Raw genomic sequence first — 19,005 nt, forward strand, 5'->3', positions numbered from 1 at the left:
ACCCCTGCCCTGAAGTAGGAGCTGAAAGAGTTACAGGAACTGTGGCCAGAGGAACTTAATAATCCCCAAATTGGTCCAGTCGGAACAGGAGAAAAAAACGGTTCTAGGAATGTTATGTTCTAGGAACTGCAAAAATCCCTCCGGTCGGAAAGCGGCTCATGTTCAATTTGGCATGCTTAGTAATAATGAACAAAGAAAAGTGACAAGGGCATCAGTTAATATGATTTTCAGCACTTTATTGTTAATATATTTTCCATAATAGTATTTCCAGAAGTGGGATGGTCGGCGTAAATGGACCAGCTGAAATGCAGTTTTGGCATGAGCCAAGCAGAACCAATGAAATGCAGAAGGCCCACACTTCAGCCAGCTTACAGACCGCTGTTGCCGTGCTAATTTAACAGCCAACACCAGTCTGATAAGCTAGCTGACGCGGTGGGGTAGTGGTGTCAAGGTGTTCACGACTGAGAATATAGAAGGTGATCTTATCCACAAGCTTGGTTCGACCAGAATCTGCCAAGAAGGTTTCAGGCAGAACTTCCTCCCAACATGGGGAGAAGGGTATTTAGGAGTCGGGGAAATAGTCGCATGTAAAAGTCCAGCACAGAAAAAGAACTACAACAAGAACTATTAAGAACTGATGAGTGCTAAACTGTTCACTTACCTTAAGGATGATCATTTCTCAGAGAAAATTAAGTATTTGATCTGTCATGATGGTTTAAAAAACAAAACAGTTTTTAAACATCACAACACTTAAGAGATTATCTTCAACTACAAGAGAAGACAAAAAAATGACAGACTCAGACTTGGAAACAAGTGCCATGATTTACATGTTTTATATATGATCTGATCCAAGGTTCAACCTAAATGTACAGAATAGAAATGGGAGTAGTTAGCTGAGAGTACAATGTCACTTTACAAATGATATCACCTTTTCTTTTTTTTTGTTTTGGTTCAAGTTAACTCATGTCCACACAGACTATTAGAATAGAAATACATCTGCGCATACGGTCAAAAACATTAAGATATTTACACAATGTGCAAACCATCAATACCACACTGTTTTAAGTTGATATTGCTTTTATCCTCCACCATTTTAACTGACAAGTCCAGATACAAAAAAAAGACAAATTGGTCTTACTATTCAACAGGACAAAAACATGAGGAAAATTAAACCCTGAAAAGAAAAACCATCTGTAGCAGTTACCTGCACACTGTACAAACAAGTCAAGATCCATCCATACACAAATGTTACAAAATTAAATAAAAATCAAGTTAATAAGTCAAGAACTATATTCAAGGGAAGTCCGACATTCCCGTCTTGCATAAGGCATAGCATCTGATGGCCACTGCACGAACACAGCAGTCACCACCAAAACGCTGCTTTACTTCTGAGGTCAATGATTTAATGGTTAATTTAACGTTAAAGTAACATGTTAAGCTATCAGCAATAGAACCAATCGCACTACACACACCTAGAGAGTGAGATGAGAGGAAGAACTACAAAACCTGAAGAGGGACAAACAGTAAACAGCACATACATCCTCAAAAGCACACACGCACACGCACACACACACAACAAATAGTGCCAGGTTTTTGAGTGGTCAACCTCTGAGAATGGATGGGAGTGAGGTTTGTTGTTAAGTTGTGAGTGGCTGTGGCTGAGTGAAAGACTCTCAGCGGCAGCAGGTACACAGTCACTTGGATGTTTGTACTGCTTGGTGTCATCATCACTTGGTTTTCTCCTCCAAGTGCCTCTGCTGCTGCAGGCGCTTGACATAGCTCTGAGCCATGGAGTTGACGATGGAAGTTACAAAGTAGCAGACCATGACCAGCACCACCTTCTCAAACACCCACGATAGCCAGTTCTCATCCTGGAAACCCAACATTAAGAGTGCATATGCTATACATTATCATCATAAAACCATACTGGAATATTACAGTTCATGAGCACACAAATCCAGGTATGATGAGTTATTGTGAATATTGTTGGCAACCTGCATACATGTCAGTAGTACATGAAGAAAATGGTATTCAAATATAAAGACAAACTTTCCCCTTTTGCAGAATTCAACCCATGAAGACTGATCTTAACCAAAAACCAGAGCTAGACTGACAAAATCCTTTGATACTATTTTATTGCAAATATATTTCGTATCAGCGCATATGTTGGCCTATAAGTAAGAAATTGCAGTACAGAAATGCCAAAGATATGTTTGAGGTCATTTCAAAATACTATTTCTTAGTTACATACTTTGTCCACCAGAGAGCACTGATAATTATATACATTTTAAACTGTGAAATGATACGCTCAGTACGTATCTTAGTCACAATTCTTTAATAACCAAATTTAAGGAACTTTATAAAAAATGTATGTTATGCGATTATGTAAAAAAAAAAAAAAAAAAAAAACCCGCCAATGTATGGTTATCTGACTCTCTAAACTCCCAATTCCCAAGGCAAAATTAACCTCAAAAATCAAGTATTGGTTGGGCTGTACTAAAATAAGATCCCAACTTTATTTTTTGTCTATAGTACAAAAGGCTTACATACATACATATTGTTGTTAATCTTAAATAAATCCATCAATAAAAGTCACATTGTGGTGATTTAGAAAAAGGCTGTCACTTAAAAGTGGTGCATTGTAAAATAATAATAATAATTGCTCTTACCGCTGGTGCACTTCCTCCAGCATGATGCAGCTTGTTCCTCTGTGCTTCCAGGTACTGACTGAAGGGCTTCTGGAGTGAGGGTCCCACTTTGGGCACAGACCTGACATCACGGCCCCACATACATCCACACAGAATGGCAATAAAAGAAAACAAAACACAAGACACAGGGAGGAAGAACATGAATTCACTTACCCTTTAAGAACCCTTCCTTTGACATGCAGCCAAAAACTAAAGCTTTAGACCCTGAACACACATTCTCTACAAGAGCCTCAAAAAGCAGTTCATTAAGTCTTCTCTTTCCCCAAACACTACCGAAGGTCCTCACTGATCTACCAGTCAACCAGCATCCTTGTAACAGTTGCTGAAGGCCCCATCCTACATTTGAAGCCCATCCTGGAGCTTCCTCCTCCTCTACTTGTACTGTGAGCAGGAGCAGACAGCAGAGAGGAATGAAGCAGAAACCCTTCAGCCCTCCTTTTATACTCCTCAGCCCTCTATAGGAGACGTTGTCAGCCCCCTTCAGTCAGGAAGTGAGTCGACATTATGTCATCACCTTTACCACCATTGCTGCCTTCTCGGTAGAAAGATATCTAATCAGGGCGTGCTCATGTCCTTATTTGGCAGTGTGGATTAGCTCACCAGGGGGCCAATCATAATGGATACCATTTTATCAATTCATGTCATGCAAAGGAATTGGTGTTATAGTTTTACCATTTAGACAGCAGTGGTGACAGTTGAAAGGAATCTATATGATGCAAAACGCATCATTTCCATGAAAAGAAAAATACACTCACAACACAGCCTTCCCACTGAATACATTCTGTCCAAATTTATGACTTATAAACATGTTGTCTAGTTTAGAAAAAAAAAAAAAAAAAACAGGGGAAAAGGGGGACAATTTACTAAACAAAAAGCAAAAGGGAAGTGGGTAATTGCTGATTTCAAATAAATCTAACTAGTTTCGACTGGCTCATTCTTGTTATCTCTCCCACTTTACATGCAAGCACACATAAATATACACACGGCAAGTGCCAAAAAAAACATTCTGTATCAACACTGAAGCACCCATCAAGGCGATCTGAATTTCATGGGAAAGAATCTTGCACTTTAGTTTTTAATCAAAAGGAAATTGGACAGTCAGTATGATCATAGATTCAAGTCCAAATATGGTCAAAGTTACTAACTGGACATATATAGAAGTGAACATTCATCAGCCAATTCTCAATAAGGATTAAGCAGTTCCTATGGACATGTAAGTCAATCATGAACTTAACATTAAGTCTGAAGTCTAAACTCTTTGCTGGCTTTCTTAACATGTCACCTCATAACAATTCGTGAATTGACTTAAAAAAAACAATACTAATCTGTATCTATTTTTTTTTTTTTTTTTTTTTTTTTTTACACACTTTAGCTAATTTTACCATCCATTTAATTCCTATAAATTGGCTAAACCTGAAATTAGTTTAACAGTCAGAAAGGTTTTTTCGCTCTATGTCTAGGATTGTGTTTCCCGCCTTACTGACACAAATCTTCCAGTCAAAGCTGAACTTGGTGAGTCAGATCAACATGTTCGTATGGTACCTCACACGCCTGACCACCAATACTGCAGATATGGATCGCATGTGGGGGTGGGAGAAAAACATTTGTGTGGAAAAATGCATGCACGTTCACCCCTGCTGTGAAAGCATTTATTCGTACAGGATCTCCAATCAGTGCTTAAAATGTTTACAAATGCATTGCCAACCACAAAATCAGGGGAAAGACAATGACTCCACAAAGTACCTGATTAATGCGGACAGACGGACGGACGGACGGACGGACGGACGGACGGACGGACACACACACACAGACACACACTTACCCAATGAGTGACACCATTTGCTCCACTATGTGCTTGCTGAAGGTAATGATAACAAATAGTTTCTGTAGGTACAAAAGAGAGATTAATAAGCTTTAATACCCAATGCTTTCTGATTATATGCAGAGGTATACAACACACAGAACATTTCTCTATAAATAAAATTATATATATATATATAAAATAATTACAATTATTTTATATATTTTTTGTATAACAGTATAAGTGTTTGAGAGGACATCAGAAAAGTTTAGGAGGAACATTATTACATTATTCACAAAACAACAAAGTGTCTTTAAGAAACACATACGACAAGCATATATTGATAGCTAGACATATTTAGATTATTAATTTTAGCGGCACAGCTGTGGGAAATTGAGGCCACATCTGTCCACAGACACACTAATTACAAAAAATCAAATCTGGCAGTAAGCTCAATTTTGGGCTGCGAAGGGCTTTGTGTGGTTTGCAAAGCACCAAACTTGGGGGGCAAAACCACAATATTCTTTCTCCAGTCCTGAAACTGATCAGCTTTAAAACAGCATGACACATGGCCCCCCTGGACAAAATCAGACAGGATATGACACGTGATGCCCAAGAGGATCAAGGTACAAAAAATGAACAATAATACAAAGAGACCCCCTGCAGCCTCTTACCGTGTGCTCAATTTCCTTCTTTAATGTCTACCCTCTCATGTCCACTCTACATCCTCCATAACTCCTGCTGCACGACGGGCCCCTTTGTCTCAAAGGCCTTAGAGTGAGATCACTGGCCGATACCACCACGAGACGGATAGGTTTAGTTTGTTCAAACACTCAGCGACTCACCCACAGGCACAGACAGACTCTCTTAGTATAGGCTTATATTAGTCACTGGTGTGGCAGACTCAACAACACACTCCATATTGAAACACATTTATTTGATCTAGTGGACTAAAAAAAAAAAAAAAAAACTCTCGTTAAAGACTTCTTAAAAGCGTTCCTCCTTTCATCTGGAGCCTGTTTATATGGTCTGGATGCATCCCAAGGCTAAAACCAGAATAAGGAATCCCCGAAGGACCAGAGCACCGTCGGAAAGAGTTAACCAGAAGTGCACAATTAAGAGTTTCTCACAGCCACCAACTCATGATCTAAGCTTCTAGGTTTAATCTTAGTTCTCACACACATTTTGAGGTTGTGGGGGATTGTGAATCAGTCAGCGGTGCATACCCTTTTTTTCTTATGAGTCGATTTTTTGACATGCATTATTAGAATGTGGAGAGATAATTGTGGTGACATGAAACAAAAGATGAGTCATATTCGAAGCCAAGATGCTGTGTGCCTGTATGGTTTATGGTGAAATGGAAAAACCTGGTGTAATTTAATGTGAACTGGTCCTTCGCTCGTTTCTAACCAACTCTGATAAACCATTGAGTTGGGCTACCGACCTGTATATGCATCTTGATGATGGCTTTCCCAATTAGAGTTGCTCCAAAGAAGGTCCAAAAGGGAACCAGGAAATGACCGCAAGTTATTCCAGCCAGGTCGAAGAGAGGATTAGGGATCTGAAACACATACACACATCAGACAATATTGCTGATTCACAGTCTTATAAACTGGCCTTGTTACAGGTGTCAGGTTACAGGTTAATTTCCTTCAATGTATATTTGCATCAACAGTGACAAATGTTTCTTGAAATCAGAAAAGGCATCTTGAATACAACATTCAACTTTGATCATGCATGTAGAAAAATTGCAAGGACATTATAAACAACCTCCAATAAATTTCAACTTACAGAGGCACAAGCCAAGATCCCAAAAAATCCCACTTTCTGCACCATATGCTGAACTCCCAGTTTTGCTCTTGTAACAAAATCCTGCAAACAGATAAAATATATATATATATATTCAAACACACATTACTGCTGTCAGATATCAATGGGTAGGTTTTTTTGTTTTATTAAAATTTTAAATTTGACTTTCATGATGCATGGTTTGTAGAGACTTGTTCTACCACACTGCAACACTTTTTGTGTCTCTAAACACATATCTCCCTTTTATTCTTTTCTTAAAATAACCATGCTGTACTTCTCACATATGTGTGGTTTTCCACCAAACAAAAGTGTTCTCTGCAATATTATTACAAGAAACAAGAGTCTTGTTGAGAGTACTGTGGTAAAAATAATAAGTACTGTAAGATTTTCTTTGGTGGCATTACAGCTGAAAACTGTGTGGTACAGAAGTGCAGAGGATCTTTTGATTAATTGACATGTCTGTGGTTACATTGTGAAGACCACAGCCGATGCAGAAGGGAGATTAAGAGGCAGTTTAAAAATCTGGCATCTTATCAATGCCAATTTTGGAAGCAATTGAAAATTTAGTTCAGTCTTAGTCTCCACAATTAAAATACATTTGAGTTTTCATCTTCAAACCTGCCTCATTTCAGTTAAGTCAATTATTTATGTAGTAAATGTTTGTGGTGCATATGTTTTATTCAGAATTTTTAAATATCCCCCCAAAACACAGAAGATCTGATTAGTTTTTTTTTTTTCACGTTTGTTTTAATGCATCTCATTCCTTGCCAGTGAGGCCAAGTCATTTTAGTCCAATGTCGTCTATGCCACTAAAAATTTAACAATCATCAGTGTAGTTCATTGATAAATATTTGAAAAGTGCAATTAAAAAATCTCAATATATTTTTATGTAAATTATTTCTTCCTTTCTGTCAAACGAAATTCTGTCCTCAAGTCTTAAAGGATAATTCCGGCGCAAAACGAACCTAGGGGTTAATAACGGATGTGTACCCACTCTGTCGTTCTCTGGGACATGTTTTCATGCTAATTGATTGTGTTTGTAGCTTGAAACAAGCTAGCGTGGACCACTGATTAGCTTACAACGCTAGTATTCGGGACACAGGGAAAGTAAAAACAAATCGCTTATTATACCACTAAAAAGGCTCAAAATATCACCACACTTCAACGGTAGCATAATGAGGGTCCCTAAATGTTAACCGAAGCATTGAGAACATTGTAAGGGTACAGACAGTTTATTAAAAAGATAGTTTAGAAAGACAGTAGCTCCCAAGAAGGTGGCCGCCTGTATACGAGAACGAGAAGAGACTGTCTTTCTAATCTATCTTTTTAATAAACTGTCTGTACACTTATGGCGTTTTTCCATTACATGGTACCTGCTCGACTCGCCTTGACTCTACTCTACTCACCTCGCCTCGGCACACTGTGCGTCCGTTTTCCATTGCAGATTTTAGTACCGCCTCAGCGTGGCTGGTCATATGCCGGCTCGACGCACACACCAGCGCACAAGTATAAACATCAGGCCACTTGAGCTTGTTTTACAGTTCTGCGGAGGCTCCACGCAGAGCTTTCGCCGTAGCCTATGTAATATGTGGCCTGATGTATACATTTGTCAGCTGGTGTGTGCGTCGAGCCAGCATGTGTGTGTGTATGTAGGATACAGCGAAAGCTCTGCCTGGAGCCTCCGCAGAACTGAAACAAGCGGCGCCGCAGTAAACTGCCGTGACCTAACACAGAACGTGGAAGGTGTGTTGTTGTTGCCACAGCCAGAAGACACATTTTGTTTCAGAAGAAGCTGGAGGCAGCAACAAAAAACACTGCTGGCTAAACTGTTTAAAAATAGCGCATTTGTTCAGGACACCCCGTCTGTCGCTTTCACGTCACCTTTTCGGCTCGCCTCGGCTCGCCTCAGCTCGCTTGGAACCTCGACTGAGGAGGTACTAAAAAAAGTACCTGTTAGCAGGTACCAGGTACTTTTTTTCGTAATGGAAAACCAAAAAAGGCGAGTAGAGTCGAGGCGAGTCGAGCAGGTACCGTGTAATGGAAAAGCGCCATTACAATGTTCTCAATGCTTCGGTTTACATTTAGGGGCCCTCATTATGCTACCGTTGAAGTTTGGTGATATTTTGAGCCTTTTTAGTGGTATAATAAGCGATTTGTTTTTACTTTCCCTGTGCCCCGAATACTAGCGTTGTAAGCTAATCAGCGGTCCGTGCTAGCTTGTTTCAAGCTACAAACACAATCAATTAGCATGAAAACATGTCCCAGAGAACGACGGAGTGGGTACACATCTGTTATTAACCCCTAGGTTCGTTTTGCGCCGGAATTGTCCTTTAATAAAAGTGCTTCTGACTCGTCTATGAGATGGTTGCTTAGAAAACCTATGACAAATGCACATGTGGATACATCCTGAATACATTCGAATGATGAAAGACGCGTCATGCAAGGTTGGCCTTTTTAGCCTATTCATCTGAGAACCAGTGAAGTGAGACTCGATCATAGAGACAATGTACACGATTGCTCTGATTTCGGTTTCTGCTGCTGACTCAGCATCTGTTCTCAGCCATCTCCAGTCATGTGAGCATGTTTCCTAACAGAACTCTCTGTCATTCAAATTAGAGGGTGGTGAAAAGAGAGAAAGAGGGAGAGAAGTAGGGAGGCAGAGAGAGCGAAGCCCGAGGGATGATTAAAGGGGGGAGCTGTGCTCAGGGTGACTCACCCACGAACACACAGATTTACTGGAAGTCTAAGGAGGGAGGGGCTTCACTAAAGTCACATGGCACTTTAAGACTAATCACTGGACAGTGGCTCCGTGGTCAGTTGTGCATTATAAAGATGAGGCCAAATCAGATATGATCATCTCATATTGGGAGGGTTGGTAATGTGTAAACACCTGTGCTCAATGGAAGTAAATAGAGGGATAGATACCACTATATTCAGTGTAGGTGCTGCGTGTTTTAAACAGAACGGCAGGAGGTTGAGTCTGGGCTACCCTTCGCACTAAATGTGACAAATTTGGGGGATAAAGAAATTCTCAGTTTTCTTGTGTTTGTGCTCTTTGGATATTCTTATACTGAATGAAAAATAATACACAATATGTTAAGGTGTCACCTTTTCCACTTAAATCAAATGAAAAGCACATCTGGGGTGAGTAATGCTTCTTAAATGTTTATTTCCCCATGTATTTGACCTGCTAAAAAAGGAGTTATAATATTGGAAATGAACAAGCAAATGCTTCTCATAATAGATGTGTGTGAAACTCTGACCTGTGCACCCTCGGCCTGCTCCAGCATCTCCTCAAACTCCTCGTAGTCTTCATCCTCTGGATCAGCTCCTGACTGACGAGCGGCTCTGGCCATGAAATATGGAGGCAGCTCTCCGATGGCAGTGCCTGCCCCCTAAATCAGCACCATTTGAAAAGTTCTATGTTAGTATTTGCTTATCTATTTCCCACATAAACCCACAGGGATTTATTCATGTCATCACAAACTTTTGATTTTGGTACAGGCGACTGCTTTGTGTAAAGGAACGCATACTTCGGCTGAGTGTAAGATACAAGACAAGCTTTTTGGACCTTTTTGTCCTGGCATAGGCATGTTGAAATGAGAGTGAATGATGTTTCCAGCTATCACAATGCCACCCACTGCTGGCACTGCCAAACACTCTTGCCATTTTTCTGTGTGGATCATTGTATTGTATCATTATTCAAACTACGACTCACCCACATGCAGGCCTCCAGGCGGACCTTTGACATGATTGAGAAGAGGGAGATGCTTCCCTCCACCCCTCCACCTTGGGGACAGACAATCTGGTCTGGATACGGAGGCTCTGGGAAGTCTATGGAGCTGCACTCGTATGCTGCAAGGGTTACTGATGCTATGTGAGGACCCTAAGAGAGGTGAGGCAGACGGATAGGATGAGCTGCATTAATGGACTGGAAACCACTGGGACATATACTGGCACATGCAATAATTTTGTCCAACGTGTGTCATGAAACACATGGACATGTGCCCTCATTGTAAATGTGGCAAATTCTGTAGCTTGGGGGAACTGAGCAATGGGATACACAATAAACACAGAGTCTGCAATTGTCACTAGAGATGTTCCGATACCAGTATCGGTATCGGCTCTGATAGGAAAGTACTGGAGTTTATGCACCGATCCGATACCACGTAATAAAGCCCTAAAGAAAATCTACGTTAAAGTAGTTTATTATGTTCTTTTTCCGTTATAACTGACAGTCTGACTGTCAAACTGCTTAATAAAAGAAAGTTCTGTGGCATTCATGTTTCACAAAGAGTTTAACCTGAGCCAGACCGACAACAAAGATAGAAATCATATCACATCCATACAGGGATAGTAGTATACAGTTGTTAAAACATAATAAAATATATGACACACTGGTATCGGATCGGTACTCTGTATAGGCCAATACGCAAGTTCAGGTATCAGAATCGGTATCTGGAAGCAAAAAATGGTATCGGGCCATCTCTAATTGTCACGGGTAAAAGGATATTTTAGACTGTTATATATATATATAACAATTATGATTATTAGCAGCCGGCATTTCAAATGGATAAAGGTTTAAATATTGCCAGCACTGTATGTCATAATTTACTTACACTTAGTTGCCATTTTATTAGGTACATCTAGCATGTTGGCTGTTGTATTAGACTGGGTTAAGTTTAGGCAAGTGTACTTGGCAACTGAGTGTATACAAGTATGAAGTAACTGTTGAACCTTAAACAATGATGTATGATTATTTCAGAATCAGAATCAGAAAGGGCTTTATTTAGGGCTTTAAATTTTGCACAGCCGTATACATGTATATGTTAAATTGAATCTGCTGTCTCTTGATTAAACGCAGCTTGCGTGCTTACAGACTCATCTGCCCACAGGTACAGACACACACCAAAAGTAGCTGAGTCACAGTCTCTGACAGGTAGGTATGTCATCATTTATCATTGTAAAGATGTCTGGTTAGGCCCAGCCACCTGGCCTCAATAACAGTTAGCCCACCTGTAACTACAACACAGCTACTCCATTATGCCTCCTTAAGGGGACAGTGGCAACACTGGCAGTAGATGGACAGCACACAATTAGTCTGGGTTGACTGCAACTGCTCCCCCATAGTACCCCTCCACCCACTAAGTATGAGCACACAGGAGGCTTCTTTCGTTTACACAACACAGTCTGTTTCAAACCAAACAGAACTTCACATAATGGTATTTCTTCATGACACGACAAGTCAGTGTTTACAACAAAAGACTAAGCTGTGAGTCAAACTCTGAAACCAAATTCTGATACTCAGAATTACTCAGAACTACAGATAGGCAATACATTAGCCCTGTGGAAAACTTTTTTTGTTAACCAAAAAGTCAGCAAAGCACAACTCTTTGCATTCAGGGCAAATAAACCACTTCTATGCCCAGCTCGTGGTCCCCTGAAGCTACAAAGTTTATTACAACCCACAATACTAAATTATTGGCTAGAACTATCAACATACTGACAATTGTAGTGTTCTTAGAGCCATACCAGTAAGAAGTAAGGGCTCATTCACACTAGATCAGTCGGTCCAGCGATTTACCACACAGTTGTGCGGTGGTGGGAGTGTTACTTAAATGGCTCATTTGTATAATGTCCTGTGGTGTTCTTTAACCCCCAATGTAGCATTGAATAATAACAATAATTTCACAATTATAGTTTTCCATCAAATAATTTTTATAATCTTGACACTTCCGACCGCACTTGAAGGAAGCTTAATTCCACGGAGAAAGAGAAAGAGAAAGAGAGAAAGAAAAGAGATGAGGGACTGTGCTTTGTGCTGGAGTTTGTTGCAGGAAACAGTCAGCTGTTACACAAACTCTTGGGCAGTTAAAGGTGCTCTAAGCGATGTTGGGTGACGTTACTTCTTGTTGACGTTCGAAGTATTGTCAAACAAAACGAGGCTAGCTCTCCCCTCCCTCCCTCCCTCCTCCGTCCCCTCCCCCTTCCGTGTTTCCGCGCACTAACCCCCCAACCGCCACCCCAAAGTCCTTCTTGTCGGTTACTGGCTGGAACGCTGGTTTGTTATATTTCGTTGTGCAAGTTGGCCAGTTTGTTTTTGCTGCTGTTTGTAGAGCCTGTGCTGCCTACAAGAGACCGCATTTTTTTTTTTTACAGTGTGGTCAGGGACAGGCAGCTAGCAGATAGTGAGGAGATGTTTGCTGTATGTGACAAAAAATGTTGTAGCCTAAAAAACACGTGACATCGCTTAGAGAACCTTTAAGTCCTTGCGTTTCGTTTTTTACCCTCATAGTGTTTTAAAATGTTCTTGTGGCAGCGACGTAGAGACACTCTCTCACAACGCCTCAAAACAGACATTTATGGCTACCGCAAAGGGTGACGTTGGGTCGCGTTTCTCCAAAAGTTGAATCTGTCTATATTTTCGCTGCAGGCCGCTGCAGTTTTTCAGCTCCCCCCTGTGGCCCCCACCGGCCAGACCTAAACGCACTACCCCCATTGACCCTGAGTGAACGCAGCCTAATGAATCTAAATATGTAAAGGTTGTTGGGCAGGTGATGCAACAGGAAGGGCTATAGGGTGTTAAAATGGTTTATCCCCTTAGCAGCATGAATGAGATCAGGAAATTTTACAGCAATATGCTTTGACATTTTGACCTGTGGATGGCGTAATAGGAAAGTTCTTGGGTGTGGTTCCTGTGTATCACCAAAAATGTTAAGATCTAATCCTCTAGGCATTATGAACAACCGGAGCACATTTTGTGGAAATCCTACACATAGTAAAAACACCGTGTGTTGGTTGAGTTTCATTTTGACCCGATAGTACCATTTGGTTACCAAATTTAGGAATCCTCCTCTGTGCATCATACGCACTGGACATTAATAGTCCAGAGATCTTGTTCTAAAGTCATCCAAAGAGATGAATGGACAAAGGGGTGGATCAACATCACCATTAAAGGGAGAAATCTGAAAGAAGCTTTAATTAAAAAGGTGATCTAATCAAAAAGACAAGTAAACAAGCAAAAGCAACAATGTCTGAGCATGTATCTTCTCTTATTTCAACCACATTATTTTCGCTAGAATCCAGTATTTATATGCATGGCAATAAGCTCCAAAACATCATGATGAATCATGAGATCGTACTGGTGAGTGAATCCCCCTTTTCCCACAAGCATGATGACCTCATCCTCTCTATGGGTCTATCTATTAATGCTTCAGGCTTGAGGTAAAATCACAGTGCAACTCTCCAGGTGGGAGTTGTGGTTTTTCCTTCAAAATTAACACTTGGGGGAGGGGGGGGGTTCTGTATATGGCTGATCATCATCACTGAGTAGGCAGCAGTGATGGGAGCTGTGAACATGAAGTAAGTTTTAGTGAGTAAGTTTTTAGGGGTGATGGCGTAGTGGATATGACCCATGCCTTTGGTGTGGGCGATCCGGGTTCGATTCCCATGGCGATACATCAACCAATGTGTCCCTGAGCAAGACACTTAACCCCTAGTTGCTCCAGAGGCGTGTGACCTCTGATATATATATATATATATATATATATATATATAGCAATGTAATGTAATAATGAACAGGGCTACAGGAAATATTCTCCTTTTGAGCAGACAACTTACATTATGTGGCCAACAATGGAAAGAAGGGTTTTACTTTTCTGAGAAAAATTGAGAGATGGTTGGTCACAGAAGTTCCGGATCGGTATATGCAGTATGAGTCACACAAAAGAGGACATTGGCAGCTTGACAGACTGTCACTCCATGTATTAACTTTTGGAGGGACACATCATTCTCTTTTTCAGAGAGGTACGCCATATCCTGAACATCAACACCCTGGATTAACAGCAACCTGATGGCTCTTAAGAAACATGCCTTTCTGACATGGGATAGGGATGGTTTTAAAAGGGCATCGAAAATGGAAGGTAGAGAAAAGGCTACTGTATATAATCTTGAGGGGAATAAGATATGAATGAGATCTTTATTTTGAACAATCTAAAAGAGAGAGAGAGAGAGAGAGAGAGAGAGAGAGAGAGAGAGAGAGAGAGAGAGAGAGAGAGAGAGAGAGAGAGAGAGAGAGAGAGAGAGATCAGTAGCTTTGGGCAGATGGCAGGAGGTGTAACGGAGAGGAAGTGGGAAAAGACAAGAGAGCTGAACCCGTTTTTCAACAGGTTTGACTCCGAGTCCTCAACCTCTCCGAAAGCATTGCCCCACAGCTACAACCCCTTGAACATGCTATTGGAAATAACAGCATCATTGGTCAATTAATGATGTAAAGTTAATAGTTATTCAAAGCACTACATTCTAGCTACTTGAACCACAAGAATCCTCCCTCCGCCAATGGCAAAAATGAGACATAGGACATATGATTTTCCTGAATTTCAAAAGAATGGGTTTACCTAAGTGTCCAAACAAAAAGGCGTTTCTGCTGTAACATGAGGGTAGGAGCCACTAACATTTTGGATGGACTGATTTCCATTTTAGACACAATATTCCTGATGAGAATTTTAACAATTTCCAAATGCGCAATATCGGGTTGAGTAACACGAGATAGACTTCATCAGATGAGCCTCCAGTAGGCCATCAAATGCTTATGGGACACAAAAAAAGGAGTTTATATATATAAAAAATGGCTTTTAAATAGTCTCCATCGCAAAAGTAAAAGCTGATCATTGTAAAAAATAAATGAGAAAAACAAATGCCAGGTTGTTCCATATGGGGGAGATGATGGTGCCTACTTATAGTAAGACACCTCCCTCACAGAGAGGGGAGAGCGGATGAGGTCACATCTTTTCAGTTCATAATACACACAGAGGACACGTATGCACACAAGTACACATACACACACAATATACAGCATGAACCACCACTACTATTGCATTATTGTTGGACACAGTATATGAAGTAACTGAAGACTACAAGACAATAGAAGACAGTGTAACTGCTCAAACACACGGTGAGCTGGAAAGCATTAATGGAAGAAGTGCACATCATCTTTCTGAAAAACAGGAAGATCAGTTACTTCTTTTCCCATTATTTCATTATGATGGAAACTGCTGACCCAGCTGGCCCACATCTGCACAAGTTCTACAGAACAGAAGCCATATTATCAGCCTAAAGCAACTATATTGCACTATGGTTCTTATTTGCTAAGTTCTCCTTTTTACCACAACCAAGACAAATGACACATTTTGGTGACTCAGTCATACAGTCTTTCTGTGACTGCATGTCAGGGAAAAAATTACACTTAACTTTTGGTTAGCCTTGGACTGATGGGTGACAAAATGGAACAAGTTTAAAGTAGAAGACTGTGACACCATCCTCTGGCAACTACAGGGATAGACACACATGGGCTTTGAAGAAATGCTAAATGAGTTTCATGTCATTTATGCAGGTTTATCTCAAAGAAAATATTGTGCGGTGAATCAGACGTAATTTACATCTAAAAAAAAAAAACCTGCATACTGTAGATACAAACAGGACATCCTGACTCATGAGGAGTACAGGCGACCAGATAATGATGGTTACCACTTTTTCTTTACAGCCATTATCAGTTTTGCCGCATTTTGACTGTTGAGATATGGGTGGCATGTGGGCCAGCTGAGTCAGTTTTCCCTGGAAATATGTAAATGTAGAGGTAGGGTACCTTCATGACAAAAACATGAGGAAGATAAGATATGATGCTCATTCAAATATTTCATCAACACATGCTCAAGCTAATCTAAACTTTATTTAGAGCCAGCATAGTAGGTGGCTTCACACTACTACTATGTTGCTTATCTTAAAATGCAATAGTTCTTCATAGCCACAGTGCCTTCCAAATGAGGCGGTTTTCTCCTATTTGAATGTTTTTTCTTGTGCCCTACTGGGACTGCAGCACTTTCTTAATGCAGTGCAGCCTTTCATATCTTTTTTGTACAGAGTGTCTCTGTATTCTGTACTAACCCAGCTCAAGAACTGGTGTGTACACTTTTGCCAAACCATAAAAAAGTCTTATCTTACCAGATAGAGGAGAAAGGTGTGCAAGCCAGTCCCAAGGCCTACTGAGGACAGGATGCCAAGGCCTACCCAGTAGGCACACCATAGGAACCTCTTCTCCAGGTAATTAACATACTTCAGTGAAGAAAGCAAAAACAAAACTGATTAGAAGGCGAAGGACACAGGAAATGCTCATTAAATTATGTTCGTTTTTAAAAGGCAATTCTTCATTAGTTAATTACAGTTTGAGTCTCTCACTGTCTGTTTATAACAGAATGTTCTAATGTACTCATATTTAATATGTTTTAGTTAAGAGCTCTTGTCATTGGTATGATTATGGCCAAACAAATAACTTTTTTATTATTTCTTAATTAATATCAGCTGTTTTTAAGAGGGAAAGATTTTAGTGACTTTTTTTTAAATTTACATTTACTTTTTTTTTCATCATTGTATACCCTAAATTACCTGTAGTCAGTTAAATATACATTTTAATATTACAAATGTGAGTAATCTAGGAAGATGTTAATTCTATATTGAGGCTTGGCTGTGTTTTAACTGAACTGTAATGGACCACTGCACAGAGGAATTCGTAAACATAACTTTCAACCATATGATCAAGGGTTACTTGACAACAGTCCTCACTATCTCACTATCTCCCAACATAAGCTTTCTTCTGGGAATGTTTTAAGGTGGATAAAGAGTGACTTATCTTTAACCTTTAAACAGGCTGGTAATAGAGCAATGGTGTTGTTGATTATTAACATCACTAAAATAACAAAATCAGTCAAGCCTTACATGTTGGTGTGCTCCCTCAGTGGAGTAGGCGATGGAGAACAAAGAACATAACACCAAAACTAAGAACACTGTGCCTCGTCGTTGCCAAAGCCTGAACAGGAAGACAAGCAAACAAAATGTCATTGAGGGAACAAATATTTAGGTATGTTTCACCAATTGGTGAGAAATACAGAGTCACACAAAAAACAATTACAACTAAAGGTCACAAGCATGAGCAAGCACAAACATCCTGGCAAACGTAGTGCGACAATAAAGGCACACTAGAAAAACCTGTTTAACTTCTTACTTAAAAGTCCACTCGTTTAGCTTGATAAGGGTCTCCAGGAGGAAATAATGTAGTGTGGTGACTGGCCTCCTCCATACCACCAGAGACAAGCGATCCTCCTTATCTTTTTGTCGCCTCTCTCTTACTGAAGAGTCTGAAGAACAAACGGTATTGCAATCACCCTCACATACTGTAATACTTGTATCTATTGCATTCTGTTGAACTGGTAATGCTAAATACATGATACATGTGACATTAACAAATCTGTTTCTGGTTCTTATTCTATTGTAGGCCAAGTTGTTTGCACCTTTGAAGACTGAAAGTAACATCAAATTAATCAGGGTTTTTATGACTTGTTCAAACCATGTGGTGGTAGTTATCGTTCTGTGTCATCAGCGATAACATAAGGGAAACTTTTCTTTTTTACTCTATTGTGTCGATACACACCGTTAGCCCAGTTCATATTTTCAACATCTTAACAGTTTTTAAACCCTTTACATTTCGTTGTGCTTCACCAAAACAGAAAACACAGTGCATATATAACAATAAAGTAGGTACCAGCATAGATGTTACTGTCATAGTGTGCATCTATATGTATATATTTGGTCATTCATACAGATACATTCACCTTACATATGCACAAACATACACATAACCAAGAGAAAGGAGAGAAAAATAAATGAATATATACTTACCTATACACACAGACACCTAAATACACATTCAATGACATACACACATCCATATACCGGCACACACACAAAACAAGCTAAACTTTTCTGGGAGACTTTAGAGATGAGTTTTGACTTTTTTACTGTAAGTTTACCAACCTGTCGATTTGCCATTCTGTTTGTCTTTGGCTCCTGCACGTTTCTGTGGCTGTTCACAGCTTGCTCCATTGGCTGCCATGTCAACCAAGAATTTAGCAGGTCAGGCCGTCTAGGAGGAAAGAGAGTGACAAGTTGGTGTCTCTCGTTCAACAGTGCTGTCCCCGCTGTTGTCTCGCTTCCTACTGACCAAGAGAATATGACAGTCGCTGTGGGACTCTCATGAAATCCTTATCAGCGACTCTTAAGCAATACAATATCGGATTGTAAATGCGAATATTTCGTTAACACACAACTGAGATTTAAATAACATGGCGATTATAAAAAGAACATCATACAAAGCGATACAACGAAAATATGACTGTGACTGCCTTACGACAATAACGTAGTTATATGGTTAACCGAAATAACCGTCGTTCTGTAGGTCAATCTGTAACAAGATATGACGCCAAATGCGTGCACATCATTTTCCAAATGCTAACCGGTTAGCCAGCATGCTAACGGATAATAGGGACGTAGGCAGTTTCTGCATCAAAAAAGGATTTTAAATCAATAACGAGTCGCCTTACTTGTGGAGAGATATATAAAATGCTCCTTGTCGTTGTGCTGTTATATTATTGACAAAACATACGCTAAAGAGAAGGAAAAGAAAGCGATGTTTGTTAAAATCAAATGACACTCGGACCTCTTTCCTGTCCTCTTCACCCGGAAACAAACGTTGGACGTGTGTAAGCAAAACATATTTTTTTCTTCCACCAAGTTTGTTATTAACCTGGTATGGAGAAATAATCAATTGTATAAACGTAGAAGCAAGACGCAACATAT

General features: G+C 40.0%; 1 protein-coding gene across 4 annotated transcripts; it reads right to left on the bottom strand.

The window, feature by feature from the left end:
• Positions 1-808: 808 nt before the first annotated feature.
• vmp1 (vacuole membrane protein 1) lies at positions 809-18,976 on the bottom strand. 4 transcript variants are annotated; one of them, XM_031290874.2, is made up of 12 exons: positions 18,750-18,976; positions 18,184-18,292; positions 17,375-17,507; positions 17,089-17,179; positions 16,318-16,428; positions 10,037-10,204; positions 9,582-9,713; positions 6,301-6,381; positions 5,954-6,070; positions 4,531-4,592; positions 2,670-2,769; positions 809-1,871 (listed from the first exon to the last, which is right to left on the bottom strand). In XM_031290874.2, exons 2-12 carry the CDS (start codon positions 18,260-18,262, stop codon positions 1,728-1,730), a joined length of 1,218 nt encoding a protein of 405 aa, XP_031146734.1. In that variant the 5' UTR covers positions 18,263-18,292; positions 18,750-18,976; the 3' UTR covers positions 809-1,727. The 4 variants fall into 4 exon arrangements, with proteins under 4 accessions (XP_031146734.1, XP_031146736.1, XP_035860380.1 ...); XM_031290876.2 differs by having other exon boundaries at positions 18,866-18,909; XM_036004487.1 differs by having other exon boundaries at positions 18,184-18,362; positions 18,750-18,904.
• Between the last annotated feature and the right edge of the window lie 29 nt (positions 18,977-19,005).

Source organism: Sander lucioperca, chromosome 8, assembly GCF_008315115.2.
Source record: "Sander lucioperca isolate FBNREF2018 chromosome 8, SLUC_FBN_1.2, whole genome shotgun sequence".
Classification (NCBI taxonomy): Eukaryota; Metazoa; Chordata; class Actinopteri; order Perciformes; family Percidae; genus Sander; species Sander lucioperca.